Source organism: Papilio xuthus, unplaced genomic scaffold, assembly GCF_000836235.2.
Source record: "Papilio xuthus unplaced genomic scaffold, Pxut_1.1 DF827461.1, whole genome shotgun sequence".
Lineage (NCBI taxonomy): Eukaryota > Metazoa > Arthropoda > Insecta > Lepidoptera > Papilionidae > Papilio > Papilio xuthus.
Genome location: NW_013531188.1, coordinates 260,469 through 278,177, shown reverse-complemented (window position 1 = coordinate 278,177; position 17,709 = coordinate 260,469). Strand labels below are relative to the sequence as shown.

Genomic DNA, 17,709 nt, shown 5'->3' with positions numbered 1-17,709 from the left:
AGATAACATCACAGAACTTCCTATGTAATACCTCAATTTAAACAACAATATACATGTGTTTTTAAATGTAAATAAACAAGTAGCTTACTTGAAATACTTTAACGTAATAATGCAAACATAATTTTACAATTTATCGATTTTTCTTCATTAATTTATAAATGAGATAAAATAATATACATCTATACAAAATTAAAATTGGAGTATATGTATGTAATATCATAACAAAGAATAACATTTCACGAATATGATGAATTTGATTTAATTAATTTTTAGCAGTGTACTCCGAAACAGCTGGACGGTTTTTGACGGGACGAGAGCGGGTGTAACTTAGGCTAGGTTTTTTTTTTTAATTTTTATAACAGAAGGGGGCAAACGAGCAGCGGGAACACCGAGGTGTTCAACGACGCCCATGGAGAATGCCAGAGGAACCGCAGATGCGTTGCCGGCCTTTGAGGTGGTGGCCTTTTTAATTCCGCACTAACGAAGTCACGACCAACCGCTAGTATAAAATTTGTTCTAACACCCAAAAGGTTCTGTATTCCTAACAAATACTCGACTGACTATCATTTATTTTAGTCACATTATACGTATGTTCCTGTGGTAGAACAATACATCGCAGCCATAGTTTGCGTACGCGCAGACTGACGTATCGATTGTTATAATTAAAACAAGCTTGATCACTCTGTGCATATTAACTTTTGTCCCCTACTATGGATAATTTTAATGGCAATTCAACATACCAAATAAATAAATTCGATTTAATACAATGTATGACAAGAATTCATTGAAAAAAACGTTATTACATATTTCCTATCAAAAAAGTACTGTATTAAAATATCTAAAACAAGTAGCATTATTAAGTATTTTCTTGGCACAGTTTAAAAAAAAACACGACAACTTTAAAGTATAGAATAAATATTGTTACGAAATTACTTTTTCACTTTCGAGTTAAATTCGATAGTTGTTACTTTTACACAAATGGTAGGGTCTAGGACCTTTTTTAGCTCATGACAAAAATAATAACAAGTAAATATTACGTTTATACAGCCAGTTTTCATTTCAGAGTGCAGTGTTAATGTTGACTTGATACCGCGTTGTTTTTATTTCGTTCAACCAGGAAATGTGCGAGACGCAAGGTAGGCTCGATGGTAAAGTTGCTATCGTCACCGGCGGCAGTTCCGGGATCGGTTTCGAAGCTGCGAAGAATTTAGCTTATAGAGGAGCTAGAGTTATTATCGCCAGTCGAAACACTACTAAACTTATCAAAGCTAGAAACAGAATACAAAGTGTTACTGGTAATAAGAACATTGTGCATAGAGTGCTTGATCTTGGATCTTTGAAATCTGTTCGGAACTTCACAGATTTTACGATTAAAACAGAAGATAGACTCGATGTCTTAGTGAACAATGCAGGAGCGCTAGGTCTATCAGATCGACTAACAGAAGACGGATTGAACCTTACAATGCAAGTGAATTATTTCGGTACATTTTTATTAACATATCTATTGCTGCCTTTGTTAAAAGCATCAGCTCCGAGTAGAATTATTAACGGTGTTGCAGTAGCGATGTACATCGGACATTTAGATTTCGATCATTGGAACGACGTTGGAAGATATACTACGATACAAGCAACGGCTAATTCTAAGCTAGCGATGGATTTATTCAGTGCGGAATTGAGTCGACGTTTTAAAGATAGTGGTGTTACTTCAAATACTTTTGATCCTTACATAACAAAAGATACTGATATTTTAAATAATATGGAAGGACTTTCGAAGAATACATCTCAATTGTTCGTCGATATAGTGGGTCAACCGAAAGAGGATGTTGGTAAGCAAATAGCAATGTTAGCTGCTGATCCAGATATGGAAAATATAAGTGGGAAACATTACAAATTTTGTAGAGAATGGATCAATCATTGGTTAGCATATGAAGAGGATTTTACACAACAACTTTGGGACGCTTCAAAGCAAGTTGTAAATATAACAGTTGACGAGGATTGGGACGTATAATTTTAAAGTGATTTAAGTGCAATTATATACATAAAAGGTCCTTTAAAAAGCTTAATAAACTACCCGCTATTGTGAATTTTAATAATTTTTCGTATGGAAATAAAAAATTCTAAATAAATGTGGTTCTTTTACTAAAAAAATATCTTTAGGTCTGTATATTTATAAAAACACTAGAATTAATTTAAACTTTAACAAATCATCGTATACAAATAAATGTTAGTTAAGATTTTAACCATTTAACTATTGATTCATTTAACTAAACGATTTAACTGTTTTACGAAATCTTAAAACATACTGCGACCATTCTCTTTGATCAAGGTTAAATAATTCAACTTTTTATAAGTTTCCTTTTATAATCAAAACGTAACTTTGAAGTTAAATTGTAACCTTGGCTTTATGTAACAGCAGACAATTAAGTAAAAGCTTTGTACTTAATTACAAATAATATCTTACAATTTATAACTTTCTGTATAAAACTAAACAAAAAGAAAGCCGACTTCGTATAAAAATAATGCCATAAATACCTTCGAAAATAAGAAAGTTCTCTTCTTTCTTATATATTTATATTTTACAATTATTGTTACTTCGAATTTGGTGTCGGCATGTCTTACTGCAAAATTTGATTACCGTGAAACTTCTATTAATTAAGAGAACACAATATCATATTGTTATCTCAAATATGTCAAAGATAAATGACAGGAATGGCGATATCTTTTAAACGGGTATTTTGGTGTCAGAAGCCCACGGTTAGAGTCAAACTGAGATAGTGGGCCCGGTAAGAAGGCGCTATCACGGTTAGTTCTTTTAAAAACTTTTTGATATTGGCAGGAGGGCGCTAGTGAGCTATCATAAATAAGTTTGACTTATGCCGACCGGGTCAAATAACTTTGTCAGTCTATACCGGTCTTTCCCAAAGTGGGCGATAACGCCCCCTTGTGAGCGCTGCAGGTCTCAAGTTGCGGGTTATAGTAAAAGTTTCGTTTAGAATTCTCCGTTAATATACATATATAGGTCACTATAATTAATTAATTTAATTTGTAGTTATAGTGGTTTTAAATATGTGAAAATATGCGGGCGCTAAAAATATTTATACTAAGTGGGCAGTAGACAAAATAAGTTTGGGAACCACTGGTCTATACTTATACTTGATAGTCATTTGTTTGGAGTAACCATGCAAGGACTAATATTGAGGTATATGTTTTCACGTGTTTCGGCAATGTAAACTCATAGTAAGCAAGTTTTACTTACATAGTATGTATTTATAGTTATTCCGTGAGAATATATTTACACAACTTGTGTTATTGTGTTGAGAAACCGTAAATCCATCAGATAACAATACTTAGGATCGAGATCACTGAACAGAATATGCCATAAGTTCAGACTCATGATTACAAATAAGTAGTTTTTACGTAGTAGTACTTGTTCAGATCACTGAGAGGAAGCTAATTACAAGGTTCTGTTTCACAATTGAGTTAAACAATAAGAAATATCTTACAAATACTATGAAATAAACAAGTCCTTAGTGTTAAAGTAAACGTCGTTATAATCTTTTATTTTGTAACTAGCTGTCACCGACGACTCTATCCGCACGGAATTAAAAAAAATCAAAATAAGTAGCCTATGTGCTCTTCCAGACTATGTTCTACATGTGTGCCAATTTTCATAAAATTCCTTACAGCCGTTCTTAATTTAATAATTACTATAATACTTTATAATTTTTAAATCAACTTTTTTATAGTTTTTCTGAAGACTATATTTGTTTTGGCCAATATATTACTTGAGTATGTATGTAAATAAATTCTGACATAATGATAAACAAGGTCAGATTTATGCAGAATGACATTGGCCTAAAATGCATCTACTGTTTAACACAACAGTTCTGAAGGTCAAACAATAAATAGTACAAAAAATATTATAACTTGCAAAATTATTTGAAAATCTAATATAAAAAACTAATTTTATTCCGCTAATTAATATTGAATTTTAGGTACATTTTTTCCGCGTCTTCTAGTACCTTAAAGTACCCAAATAAGTATTATGATTGACATCAAGACGATTCTTTGATCGCCATGACTTCGATAGTGTAAGTTGTTCCAGTGGTTAGCAACTTTGAGTAAAGGTGATACATTAGAAAGATGATTTAGCGCAGTCGAATTTAGGGTGAAGCTACATTAATTCGCATGTAAAATATGAAAGTCCCCATCGATCTATTTTCAATTTGAGTTACCTTTGCATATCTAAATTGATCGTTCTTATGTGATAAATCAAGGGATAGCGCAAACCATCGGACTTACAGAGAGTTTTTGAGTCCTAAAACTCCGTTTTAAACATTTTGTTATCTCTGTGTGGTTAAAGATAATGATAGGGATGACGATATAAAGATTTGTATGTCAGAAAACCACGGCTAAAGGCTTGAAGGGGCGTAGATAGCCCTATAGCCTTTTAAAAAGCAAAAAAAACACAAATGACGATTAGACAACGGTGAACTGTACAGTGTACAGTTCCCTAGAATAGTTGACTATCTGTTCTTTCCCATAAGAGTACTGTAGATCGTCTTTTATTTATTTCTAATGAGACGTACATTTGTAATGGACGACTGTGCCACACTAAGTGTGATCTCATCCACATACATACTATGGAGTAGAGAGGGGAAAGGTCAGATGCACCGCGAGACTCATTATGTCAGGCACTCATCGCGCTTCCGCGTGAATTACGCAAATGTATGCCGTATGGCCCAAGGTACAAGAAACTGGCTACGATAGATTACTCGTACAATCATAATCAGCTGTAACCATAACGAAACTTCTTTTATGACGACAAATAATAGATGTCTAATACCAAAATTCCAAAAACGTGTGGAAATGAAAATTATTGCCACAAAAAAAATCGTCTTTTAACTTCTTTAAATGCAAGGTTTTGCATAATAGTATTAAATTTAATTTCTACATGTGAGACTTGTAAAATATTGACCACCTTTTTATAATTAAGACCGTATGACATGTTTAAAATTAATATGTGGAGTAGTTTACCTCAAATTATTCGCTATACATAGCTCCGTCCCGCTACATCTCTTGGCTTAGACAACAAGGGCGCATTAGGCGTTAAAAGGATTCTGCGGCAGAACGCGAAAGTTTGTTTTCCTTGCCACTTGAAACGCTCCATGCATATCTAATACTTATATCTAATACGTTCTACATATTTGTTAGTAAAACCACGACCTCTTCCCACCTAACACAACGACGTGCTAGTTGAGGTAATCAGGGAAGAATTACGTAATAAAAGCGTTGCTATGATCATGATGAATCAATAAATGGTATTTTACTAATATTATTAATGCGAATGTTTAGATGGATGGATGTTAATTAGACGTTATCTCCAGAACCGTTAAACGGATCTCGCTGAAATTTAGCAAAAAGGTCATAGTCTGGAAGAACACATCAGCTACTAATTATGTTTGTTTTTGATTCCGCGCGGACGGAGCCGTGGCCAACAGCTATGTTAAATATAGATAACATTACAGTTCATTATAGTAATAAAAAAAATATCTTTCGATCAACTTAATAGTATCACATCTCTGACAGTGGAATCGAATAACACTCCACTCTTCTTTATAAAGTTTACAGCACAGAACAATAGTAAGATCACACAGACGCAAATATTATTCTCCAGTCAGACTCCCAGAAGTGAACTGACAATTCACAAAAATTACAAACAAAGTAGGTCGAGTACTATTACGTTTAATCTTACGACAACAGTACTTGACTAAACTTCCAATAGATTTATCTTGAACAATACTTAACCAAAATTAATAAATCATGATTAACACGTTTATGTTATGTTGAAAAAGATGGCTGTGAATTATTAACTGCAAAAATGAAATCATCATCAGGTATACGTCCCCACTGAGGGGCTCGGAGCCTACCCTAAGTTAAGGTAACTAGGCCATAGTAAAAACACATTGTTACATGACGGGATTCGAACCCTGCAGATTACACGTCAATTGCTTAACCCCTAAGCCACCGACACTCTCAGCAAAAGAAATACGAGACCCCAAAACAACATCAATGTCGTAATCTTAGGATTTACTTTACAACGTGCTACGATTTCGTATCACGCACAAAAACAACAAAATTAAAACGTGTGCAGAATTAGTACGATCAAAAACCTATAATTCTGTTATCCATCGACATTAAAATACACCTAAATGTCTAAGAAAACACATTTGAAAACATCTGGAGCTTGATTATAACAGTAATTACCAATTTCAGTATCAAAACTTTGATATTTTCTCTCTATATTCTTGGATTTTATACCTAACATGTCCTTGCAATATTGCGTATTTTTCTGCGTAAACTTTCCTTAGTTAAATGCTAAATCAATGCTAGAATTATCTTCCGCATGCTTGCGCCTCGCGGCTCTCGTCGGGTCACCAAAGACGATCACCATGGCTTAATGACGTCAAAACCTTTGCCCCGCACTTTCCAATAACGTAAGTGAGCGACGTCTCGCGAATGAACTATCTCTATGCATTAACAAAATTCATTATCATTATTCTCAGCCTACAGCAAACAAATACTGGATTTTATTTTATGGTTGTATGTTTTGCTATTCCTATAATTGGCGGCAAACCTTAAAGGTTGGAGCGTTGAATCTTAACATACGCCAATGATAACAGTCCCCACCCGTGACTCAGTCCGCACGTAATTAAAAAAAACTTACCAAGTAGCTTATATATTCTTCCAGACTATGTTGTACATCTGTGCCAAATTATAACGAGACCCATGCAACTGTTCTGATGATATCTTCTAACAAACATCCATCCAGCTAAACTTAAGCATTTATAATATTAGTAAGATTGAGTGTGAAAGAGTCAATAAAAGTCCAAAAACTTACTATTATAGGGCTACAGTCGTAATAATTAACAATAATGTTACAACACGGATAAACAATAGCATATGTAGGCCGACATAAATATACTGATGTTAGTTTGGTGTCTCAAAATACTATTGTAACTACTCAAATCATAATTTAATATGTTATATAAGAATGTGTTATATAATCTTTTATATGTTTAATTATAGATATTGTAGAAAGTATTGTTCTGAGTAATTTCGCAGCAAACTTATTTACGTAAAATATTTTTAGTATATACGATGCAAATAGAAATGGCGTGAAATGTTCGATGTAATTTTTTAAATCATACTGTATTATTCCAAAAGATACAGTCATTTAAACATGTGTTTTAACCCTTTGAAAGCCGGTGATTGATACTTTGAACGTCACAGTGGTTATAAAAAAGTATGTTATGTTTTACCCTTAAATATGTATGACCAAAACTGATTCTTTTGTTATTTATTGGTCAAGGTCATTTTGAGTGGCTATACATAATTATAATTTCTGTTAATGTTTAATACGATTGGCGATAAAAGGGTTAACATATGCGTTTTAAGCTAAAGCGTGATTAAGTTTTTATGGTTAGGAAATCAGACTCTATATTTTTATACACCTATAAGTCTAGTTTAAGATATTATCGATTTTTAATCTAGGTAATTTAGTGTTATTTATTCATGATCTGAATATCGGTGCCCACGATACAGGCATTGCCTAGTGTGGGCATCACTAGATTATCCAAATTAACCATAAATGGTAACTTAAGTCTAATTTAATTTCTTAGTTATGTGCAATTTTATTACGTTAGTTATTGTTTCTTGGTTTAATCTGTATTACCTATACTAAAAACTTTTCTATCTTTTCTTTTCTTTCTTTCATGAATGATTCGGGTTTTTATTATAAACTAGCTGTCGCCCGCAACTCCGTCCGCGTTGATATATAAAAAAAACTTAATTAGTGTAGCCCACCCATCCATCCATCCACGTCATATCCATCTAAACATTTGCATTTATAATATTAGTAAGTTAAATAAAAAGCAGCTAGTCAAGGCATAAATTAAAAAAAAAAAAAATGAATAAATAGTATCCTATGTCCGTCTCCTGGCTCTAAGCTATAGCGGTTCTTGAATTAAAAATAGTGTAACTAACACGACTTTCTTTTATAAATATAGAAGATGTGGAGATTATAGACTTTATGTAAATGATTCTTCAATTCTTAGTTAGAAAAAGCAATTAGTTTTTAGACATTTGTTGTTTTTATAATATTTTTAAAACAATAAAAAGTAAAAGCGACGCATGAAGCAAGGAGTTTGTAAAAAGACATTAGCATGCCGTCTCTCTACGGATTGGAAATTTAGTAGCATCTGTAATCTCGGTTTTATATCTCATACGTGATGGTTATGCCTGATGACACTCCGATGTCACCGGCTGCTCCGGAGAGATGACATCATTGACAACTGTTTTCACTTACTTATTTAACAGTTGAGTGTGGTACTACTAAGGGATATTTCACAGAATATGGATTAGACTCTTTTTCCATTAAGCCATTAGTCGCGCGACTCGACAGTTGCCTTTCATCGGAGTCGTGTGTCCTATTTTCGCTAACGCAATCATGACTGCTATGCAAACAATTTAGTGCGATTAGCCGCTAATATACGGCTCAAAAAGTTATACACATTGTGCCTGTGTCCTCTAAGATTTCCTAAATAAAATTGGTTTAAAAGGTTATCTTCATTCTATGACAAAGTGACAGTAACAAGCTTGTCATATGTGCTACTGTCACGTGCGTGTCACAGCGTTTGTTCTCGACCCCGCGACCTTCTTTGGCCCGATGTTAGCTAAACTTGTTAATAAATAAATATGTTGTAAAACAATAGTTTGCGTCACACTAGTGTTGCCATGAAATTTAATTTTATCGCAATTAAAAAAAAAGTTATTATAGCCAGAAGAATTTAAGTTTAAGCGATATTTAAAATTTTTGTGAGAGTTTTTAAAACTTAACAATGTAATACATATAGCGTGGAAATATACAGTAATAAATAATAAAACTTCTTCTATAAACAGTATAAACAGTACTGCACGATTTCAAAGTTTAGCAGCGCCATCTATTAACGATAATAAAATCTATAAATAATTTCAATGGTTCCAAGTTGTACAAGTCCGAGGAACATCCTCATGCTAATGGGGATAGAGAAGTTAATTTACTATCCGAATATACGATATTGTTTGGTTACCCTAAGAAGACGTATTGTGTCCGAATAAAAAAGCGTGTTGACGCCAATCATGATGCAGTTTTAATGTGATAATTAAATTACAACGATGTAGCAATTTATTTTCATCGGTGAACGGATGTTTAGAATGTACTGCTTCACCTTTGACACTAACAGAAATATGTCTTCAAATAAAGTGACTATCAGAGCTTACGTGGTGAAAGTCGTGTGAAATCTGATAGAAAATTATGCCATGTTTTTTATAGCATGTGTAGACTAGCGAATACCTATCTTAAGTCTGCAGCCTGGTATAAACAAGGGTGACAATTTTCATACAACTCTCCGTATCTCAAACTACGACCTTCAAAAATGTATAGAACTGTAAATAGCTTTTGATAAGTCACGTGATTATCACGCGACAGTTTGATACATATTTGAAGTTCGCTATGGAATCGCTTCGATGCGAATGCACTTTGTCTAGCCAACCTGGTTCTCTTAAAAAGTGGAGAAGATAGAAAAATCAAGAAGGAACAGCATTTTAAAGTACTATAGGTAGTCAAGGATATATGTGAAGATTTGTAAAGTGGCATTCGATGAGGCCCAGTTCAATTGACCTTACGGTCGCTCCACTCGGGTCGAGGTCGGGTCATAGAGCATTGAATATCAATCAGGGCTCTACCTACGATATATGACATAAGTAAGGTTCTGTTAGTTATATAAGTATGCCATCATTTATTTTTTTTTTGGAGATTTTTAGTGTATCATTGACACCCATGATGAGGTGGTGAGGGTGATATTTTTGTCTACTTACTTCACTATTTTTTTTAGGTTCTTTTTGTGTCTAATACTAGATCTCTCTTTTTATATTTACTTTTACTCACCGTGGGTTTCTGAGACGAAAGTCTCCGTATAAAACATATTGTCATCTCTGTTTTGCCCAAGATGAGATAGACGATGACGATATGTTTTATACAGAGATTTTGATGTGAGAAACCCATGGTAAGTCTCATTGTATTCAAGTGAAAATGCACAACAAATCTTTGTTAATCTTGTAACAGCCTAATAGTTATAATTTCGACTTTATGAATATTTTAAATTACTTATTATTCATTTAATTTATTTTGTTTTGGTAATAGTAGATTATAATGGCGTATAATTCATTATTTGTTCATTAATAATTAGGAAATATAACGTAACTCGACGCTAGAAAATGTGAATTTACATATTTAAATAATTTTGAGCAGTAAATAATAATAACTATTGATAATTTATACAAAAATGACAATGATAAAGAATAAACCTCACAATAGTATAGAAATATGGAATAATTTAAAACAGTTCTGTTTATAAGCGAGCGTTTCCATTGCCGAAACACATATCTCACTAATATTATATATGTAAATGTTTGGATGAATTGGATTCTTAGAATCTCGTTGACATTTGGAATAGATGCAGAGTATAGTCTGGAAGAACACATAGGCTGCTTATTATTTAAATTCCGCGCGGATGGAGTCATGCGTTACAAACTTTTCTTCAATTTATTTATGCAGTCAAAACATCCTCTATCGCCAAATATTACGTGACTAAAGATCTGGGAAAGGAAGCTGAAGATGCAAAGGCTTTGACGTAACATTTGCGGTGGCCGGTGGAAAGTGAGCGGTCGTGGAGGATCCCCGCGACCCCGCGTCCCCGAGTTACAACGCGTCTTCGCGTCCTTGTACCTCTTACTGATTTAACCGCATGTCGTTACGGCTTAAATATCTCATGGTTTATTGATTAATCCCTCTCCAAACTGTGCACAAGTCGCCAAGCAATCTTCGATGCGTAAGGCAATTAAGTTTAATTCGTTAGAAAAGAAACATGATGCGTAAGTGGGACAAGGTATAAGATAATTGACCACATGTTCTAGAATACGAAAATACAATATTCAATAGTACCAAACAAGTATTCTCATAGTCCGTATGCCTTAAATCTGGGGGAAGCGCCTCCGAGAAAGAAGAAAGAAGAACCTCCTCCTTTTTGAAGTCGGTTAAAAAATAGCGGCGCTGTTCTCTTCTCGAAGCAATTCAGGCCATTTGCGACCCCCTATAACTTCGTTGTCGATAAAACTAGAAGCCTGAATTTTCAATAACCAAGTAGGCATTGTATCTATTATATCATCATCATCATCATCAGCTCACTATGTGTCCCCACCGAGGAGCTCGGAGACTACCCAAAGTTAAGGGTGATTAGGCCATAGTCAACCACGCTGGCCAAGTGCGGGTTGGTTGACTTCATTATCTATTACAGTACTAATTTAATTTTTAATTTAAATTACTTTTATTAATTGTTTTTTCAAAGATTTATTAACTTTAACTTTCCAGGATTTATACACGACGATTAGACATCTCAATGTCATTGTTGATGTGATTGACCTGTTTGTATGTCCTTATACATGCGGAAATGCTAATTAGCTCTAAATTAATGTATGCCTACTGTTCTAGGTCACGGACAATACGTCTATATCTTTGTCTATTTTAAATTGTAAATAAAAAGTATAAATTATTAAAAAGTAGTTTGTCTTCATATTTCTGTTTAAATTCATCAAGAGTCTGTAATTAGATGTATTTAAGAGAAAGTTTCGCGAGTTAATGCGAATTTTAAATCATCTTAATTACTCAAGAGTTATTGGCATATATGCTAATAGATACTGATTAAACATGAGACCATCAGATGGACAGACAGACTGGACGTAGTTAACTACATACTATAAATAAATGATTAATTACATTTACTCGTATCAGTATGATGTTATGTACCTTTACACAAAATACCTTCAAGAAGCCTCAAAGGAAGAACCTCAAAGGCCGGCAACGCATCTGCGGTTCCTCTGGTATTGCTAATATCCATGGGCGTCGTTGAACACCTCGGTGTTCCTACTGCTCGTTTGCCCCCTTCTGTTATAAAAAAAACCCAATAAACATGTTAAAGTCAGATTTATTTACACTTTCAATTCGCATCACCTTCTAGTGGAATTCCAGAAAAGAGCTGGTTAATTGAAAACGATCTCTGGGAAGGTCTTTGCCCAGCAATGCGTTGGAAAGAAGACAAATACCAAAATGAAGAGTTTCTAGAAGTACTAATTTGTTGTAGAGCATACAACCTTAAAGTGTACCTTCAGAAACAGAACTTATATTAACAAATAAAAAGGGAGTGACAAAAACATTCTTAACTTTTGTATTATGAAGATGTTAGACGTCGCTATAAAACGGCTTACGTAAGCCAATTCAAATACCATACCATCTCTTAACTGAGACATTTAGTTTGATTTCGTGCATCCAATGTGCAGTGAAAGTAAGGGAACTTTAAGCTACATACTGATATATTTAAGCTATATAAATATATTAGGAAAATATTCTCTATGGGCAGTGGTCACTTCGCTATTTAGGCGAAGCCCAGTGGCTACTCGTTCGTTTATCACCTTTACTATTAAAAAAAACTGTATAATATGTACCAATTTACATACATCACAATCAGCATTTTTGTGAAAACTATTAAAATTAACTTTTTAATTATATACACTTTACTAACTAAAATTAAATATTTTGGAGTTATTAACAAATTTCTAACATAATATTTTCTCTGTTCACAAGAGATTTTTTTTTGTTGTTTATTAAATTTATATTATTGAAAACAATTGAATGTAATAAAAATTGGTGAAATTAAATATATGTAAAATCTCAACATACCTCATAAGCAATTTGGCGGTAATTATTGAAATTTACATCTGACCAAATCGCGGCAATCTCTCGTTATGATGCAACGCGGAAATCTAAATCTATGCATACCATATTAGTAAAAGAATTCATTTTCAATTTTACTGACTACATTATTTATTATTATGTTAAATAATTGCACGTTATATTTATTAAAAAATACCAAGAAAACAGACTATGTCTTGCCTCGCCTTATGACAGAATAATTCCTTAAGAATGACACCACGCTCACTCGTCAAAATTTGTTCTGTCGTAGAAGGAAAAGTGAGTCGATCGGGTAAATAAAACACATTATGTTCATTTGAAAAAAGTTACAACGTTATTTTTTTTATAGTAGGCAAATATGTAACCAGTCAACCATAGACCACGTCTTTTATCGATTCATAATGTATGAACATTGCTTAGTACGAAACTCTACGTGTGCAGAATCTCTGCTTAAAACTGGCGACCCTGTCTGTGAAGGCTCCTACACCATCTATGCGCATACAGAACGCTGTTAAAAAAACTACTATATGTATTCAATACTTGTGTACTGACATGTTGCAATAAGTGAGGTTAGAAAAAAGTCGCTACAAAAAGACGCCATTTTGGTAACGCTTAGACGAAAGAATAAAAGACGCAAAGTTTCATGTTGAAGGTTGCTCAAATCAATATTCAATATTGATATAACAGTTTTTTTTGTAAAATGAATTTTAATAGACGGAGAACGTAGGGCTTGAATTAATAGCTCGCATTATTGCGAAATAAAAGATATGGATTAAACAAAAAACAAATAAGACAATCTAAACAAAACCAATAGTAAATTAGGACAAGAAATAACCACGTTATTTTTAATATTAAATTAGAAACAAAAGTTTAAGTACGCGGTACTTTTCTCAATCCCTTCGGTCTTTCCAGCCTGGTTCACATCAAGTATGTGCTGTGACATTCACCAACGAATTTATAAATATGTTCTTATACGTACTTCATTTACGTTACATAATCTGTTTTTAATTTCTTCTTACTTCTAAATTGTGCTGCACCGATAAGGTTACACGTCTTGTACACTCTCTACAATTTACGCGTGTCATCGTTGATCGATGTATCGGCAGAAAACCGCGTGATTTATGACGGGGCCATTTCACGCATAAAAACCATAGATTATTAATGATCAATATGGCGGATAATTGTATGGTTCACAAGCAAAATATAAAGCCTAAAGAAATGATATGTGAAACATACATAAATATATAATTCTTTGTGTATGTGAAACAATACTGAAATTATAAAATCTACAAGCACAATTAAAAACACTCGAAAGCTGTAATTAAACAATAATTTGTTCTTTAGAATGATCTCTAGTGTCGATTAATCCAGACTTAAGTAATATTAAGAAATGTTACTAACAATAAATTTTAGTTACGTGTTATGTAGATTATTAGATCTAGTCTTCAACTGAACACTAGGAAGTGTAGACACGAATTATATACAAAGAAAATACCCCAAGGTCAATGAAGACACGTCGCAATACAATATTTTTCTAAAGCACGCAAGCATCATTAGTTTTTTAAGGCCGTAGTAGAAAAAAAATTGAGACCTTACGTTATATCTGACATTTCATAATTTGTCAGAAGATTTCGAACACAAGTCATGAGCGGTGCTTTTATTAGCCTTAAAAAAGAAGGAGGTTATCAATTTGTCTGCATTTTTATGTGGTCTATTTAATTTACATAATTTGAATCCTTTTTTAACAGACTTCAAAAAAGGAAATGGTTCTAAATTCGTCTGTATGTTTTTTAATCAGAGCTACTTAAAGAATAGTCTTAGGAGATAATTGGCAAGATAATTCTATTGTGACTTTAAAGTTTGAATGATTAAAAGAACTATGAATAACTTAACTTTAAAACATTCGACTAGTACGTTTTTACTTTCAAGTTTGAAAGTTACTAACATTGTAAGATCTCCGTTCACTTTTATTTTCAATGCTAGACTCTTTTGGTAGGTGATAATTATTGTGAAGGTAGTCTGTTACAGCATTATTAGACACAATATACAAACAGCATATAATAATTTAAGGCATTTTTTTTACTTAGCTAGTGCAGCGACCTAAAGTAGGTCTTGGCCTCTTTTTTTTATATCATAAGGTGGCAAACGAGCGAGCGGCCACCTGACATCGCTGGATAGCGAAGTGACCGTTGCCCATAGACATACGTAATTGCATATGCGTTGCCTACCTTAAATCGACGTAGGAGAGGATGCACAGAAAGAAACTGTTTGACTCTGACACTAGGGATCGCCAAAGTCGCCAGTCAGTAGTGAAATATAATATTCTTATATGAAATATCAATATGACGTATATTTTATAACGAATACGTTATAAAAAAACATTAGAAGTTGTCTTTTTCATATTTGCTTTTCATAAGTTTAAAAAAAAAAGACATTTTATTGAAGTTTTTTTTTAATATTGGTATAACGCTTCCGCGTATGTTTTTGGGACACACGTCATTAATCGTAGATAACCTCATGCCGTTATTTACGCTTGAGAAACTAAAGTCTGAATGTGTTCCGAATATTGCTGTGAGATTATATTCTCTAGCCTCTTTATTCTCAATCTATCCATTCTTCTACATCTTTACTAATGCTGTAAAGAGGAAATATTTGTATTTTTATGTGACGAATAAACTCAAAAACTACTGAACCGTTTTCACAAATTCTTTTGCCATTAGAACGCAATATTATCACTAAGTGACACAGGCTATGTTTATCACTAAATTATTTGTTTTAATCTAGTAATAATTCAAATTTTGTTCTTTTTGACATTTTATTTTTGTTCGCGCAATAATATTTGTGTAAAATGTATACCTACTTTATAAATATTGCTGTTGATCTTATAACAAATAAATAAATACGTTAAAATTATGTATGTTAATTATTACAGTTGAAAAAAATATTCTAGTCTCATTAATTTTTGTATAATATTGATAGCCCACTTTACTCTTAAGATGATTCTTAAAGATTTAGTAACTTAAAGGTCAGAATAATTTGGTCGAGAATGTTTGAAAGTACTGTAAGTTGTGCTTCAATTAGCACTTATCAGACTAAGCAATAGTTAAATTACATTCAATGTCTTTTAACCACAAAACAACTTGATATTAAACCTTTCAAATTGTTACATTGGTCATCAAGTGTCCTCAGTTGCCGTTTAAAATCAACTCTATTTCAACACTATTTTATTAAAGACAAAGACTTTGCAGTCTTGTTTTCAGGAAAAACTTGAAATTTAATGTCTTAAATAACTTGAATGTAACGTCCTTTGGAATATTTATAAGGGATAACATCCTATTCGTTTCTAATTTACGATATAACACTTGGGACACTTAGACGGTGAGGCGACATATTTATGTCGCCTCACCGTCTAAGTGCATCCTTTAAAATATTTATTTTAAAGGATGCGTGTATGGTATTAACGTTAGCTGCGTTAATTTCTGTTTAATCGAGAAAGTGTCATTAAATTACAATTTGTAATACGAACAAATTGCCTTTACTCCGACCACCGAAATATTCTTTTAAGATAACGTTATAAAAAATTGATGCAAGATTTCTCTTCAAATCACTTTTCATACAAACGCTGAATGAAATTATCTTACTAATATTATAAATGCGAATGTTTAGATGGATGGATGTTTGTTTGGAGGTATCTCCAAAACGGCTGAACAGATCTTGATGTTTGCCACAGATATAGAACATAGTCTGGAAGAACACATAAACTACTTATTATTTTTACGAACCGCAAGTACGCAGTTGCTGACGACAGCTAGTTAGGATTAAATTAACCTAATGTTTTCTGTGCCTTTTTACCGGAAACTTCCTTAAATTCTTATCTTATTTAACATCTTAGTCAGCAACTCATTGTGTATTCAGGTAATATACAGAGCAGATCACTTGACTACACTCGCTGTCAGGATATTGGCAGCCTTCCCACAGTTTTCAGGGCATTACACTTACGGCCTCGGTAAAGCAAAAGTTGCAACTAGGTGTCAAGTCCAAATATGTTTTACTTTACTTGAAATAGTATATGACTATGATGCGATTTAAAAGTATGAAAATTAATATACTATTCAGTAGCTCTCTCTTAAAAAACTGTAAAGAGTTTTTATCGTTCAAATAATGTTTCATATCTATTCAGAGGGCCTAGCACGAATATTTGCGAGAGCGTGTTTGTCACGTCATCGATGTTAGTGTTAAAATTTATGCAGCGCCCCCTATCGGGAGTAAAGTACATCAACAAATGTCATTTGTCGCAATAGTGGTAGGATCCATGTTCAGTCATTAAAACTCTCTCTTTTTTATAATTTAAATGTTTTATGTCTTCTTGCTTCATTTAAATATTTGAAGATTATAAACCCTTCTTCCTGGAGCAATATCGCGCGAGGGTCACGCTTTTATCTCTACCGTGCTATTGTGTAACAAAACGCGAACTACGCCACTTAGTATCACATTTATAAAGGTATATAACCGAGGAGAATATATCAAAAATAATTGAAAACTCCATATTTAAAGTTTCATACGTGACACAAAGGCCGACGCACACGCACTCCATAAAGCAGTAATGGCAATCGCTTAACTTAGTCCGTGTACGGCGGGACTAAATGAAAACGCTATTTTTTTAGTTTAGTAAACAAAACAATTAGCATATTTGGACGAGTCTCACTTGTTTGTCGACGCCAGTTGCCAGTAAATATGTCGATAACAATGTGACATAACTAAATATTGACAAACAAACATACGAATGTATTTAATATCCCTTTCTTATACAGTATTATGAAGCTTGAAAAAGCCTTCATAAAGAAAAATTAATCCTCATGAAA

At 33.2% G+C, this 17,709-nt stretch overlaps 1 protein-coding gene across 1 annotated transcript; it reads left to right on the top strand.

Annotated features, from left to right (window-relative positions):
• The first annotated feature begins 1,076 nt into the window (after nt 1-1,076).
• On the top strand, nt 1,077-2,054 carry LOC106119371 (retinol dehydrogenase 13). Its single transcript, XM_013314300.1, has one exon. It carries the CDS (start codon nt 1,121-1,123, stop codon nt 2,006-2,008), a length of 888 nt encoding a protein of 295 aa, XP_013169754.1. The 5' UTR covers nt 1,077-1,120; the 3' UTR covers nt 2,009-2,054.
• The last annotated feature ends 15,655 nt before the right edge of the window (nt 2,055-17,709 follow it).

Coding starts and splice junctions, on each gene's coding strand:
- LOC106119371 (XM_013314300.1), top strand. CDS start 1,121: ATGTGCGAGACGCAAGGTAGGCTCGATGGTAAAGTTGCTATCGTCACC.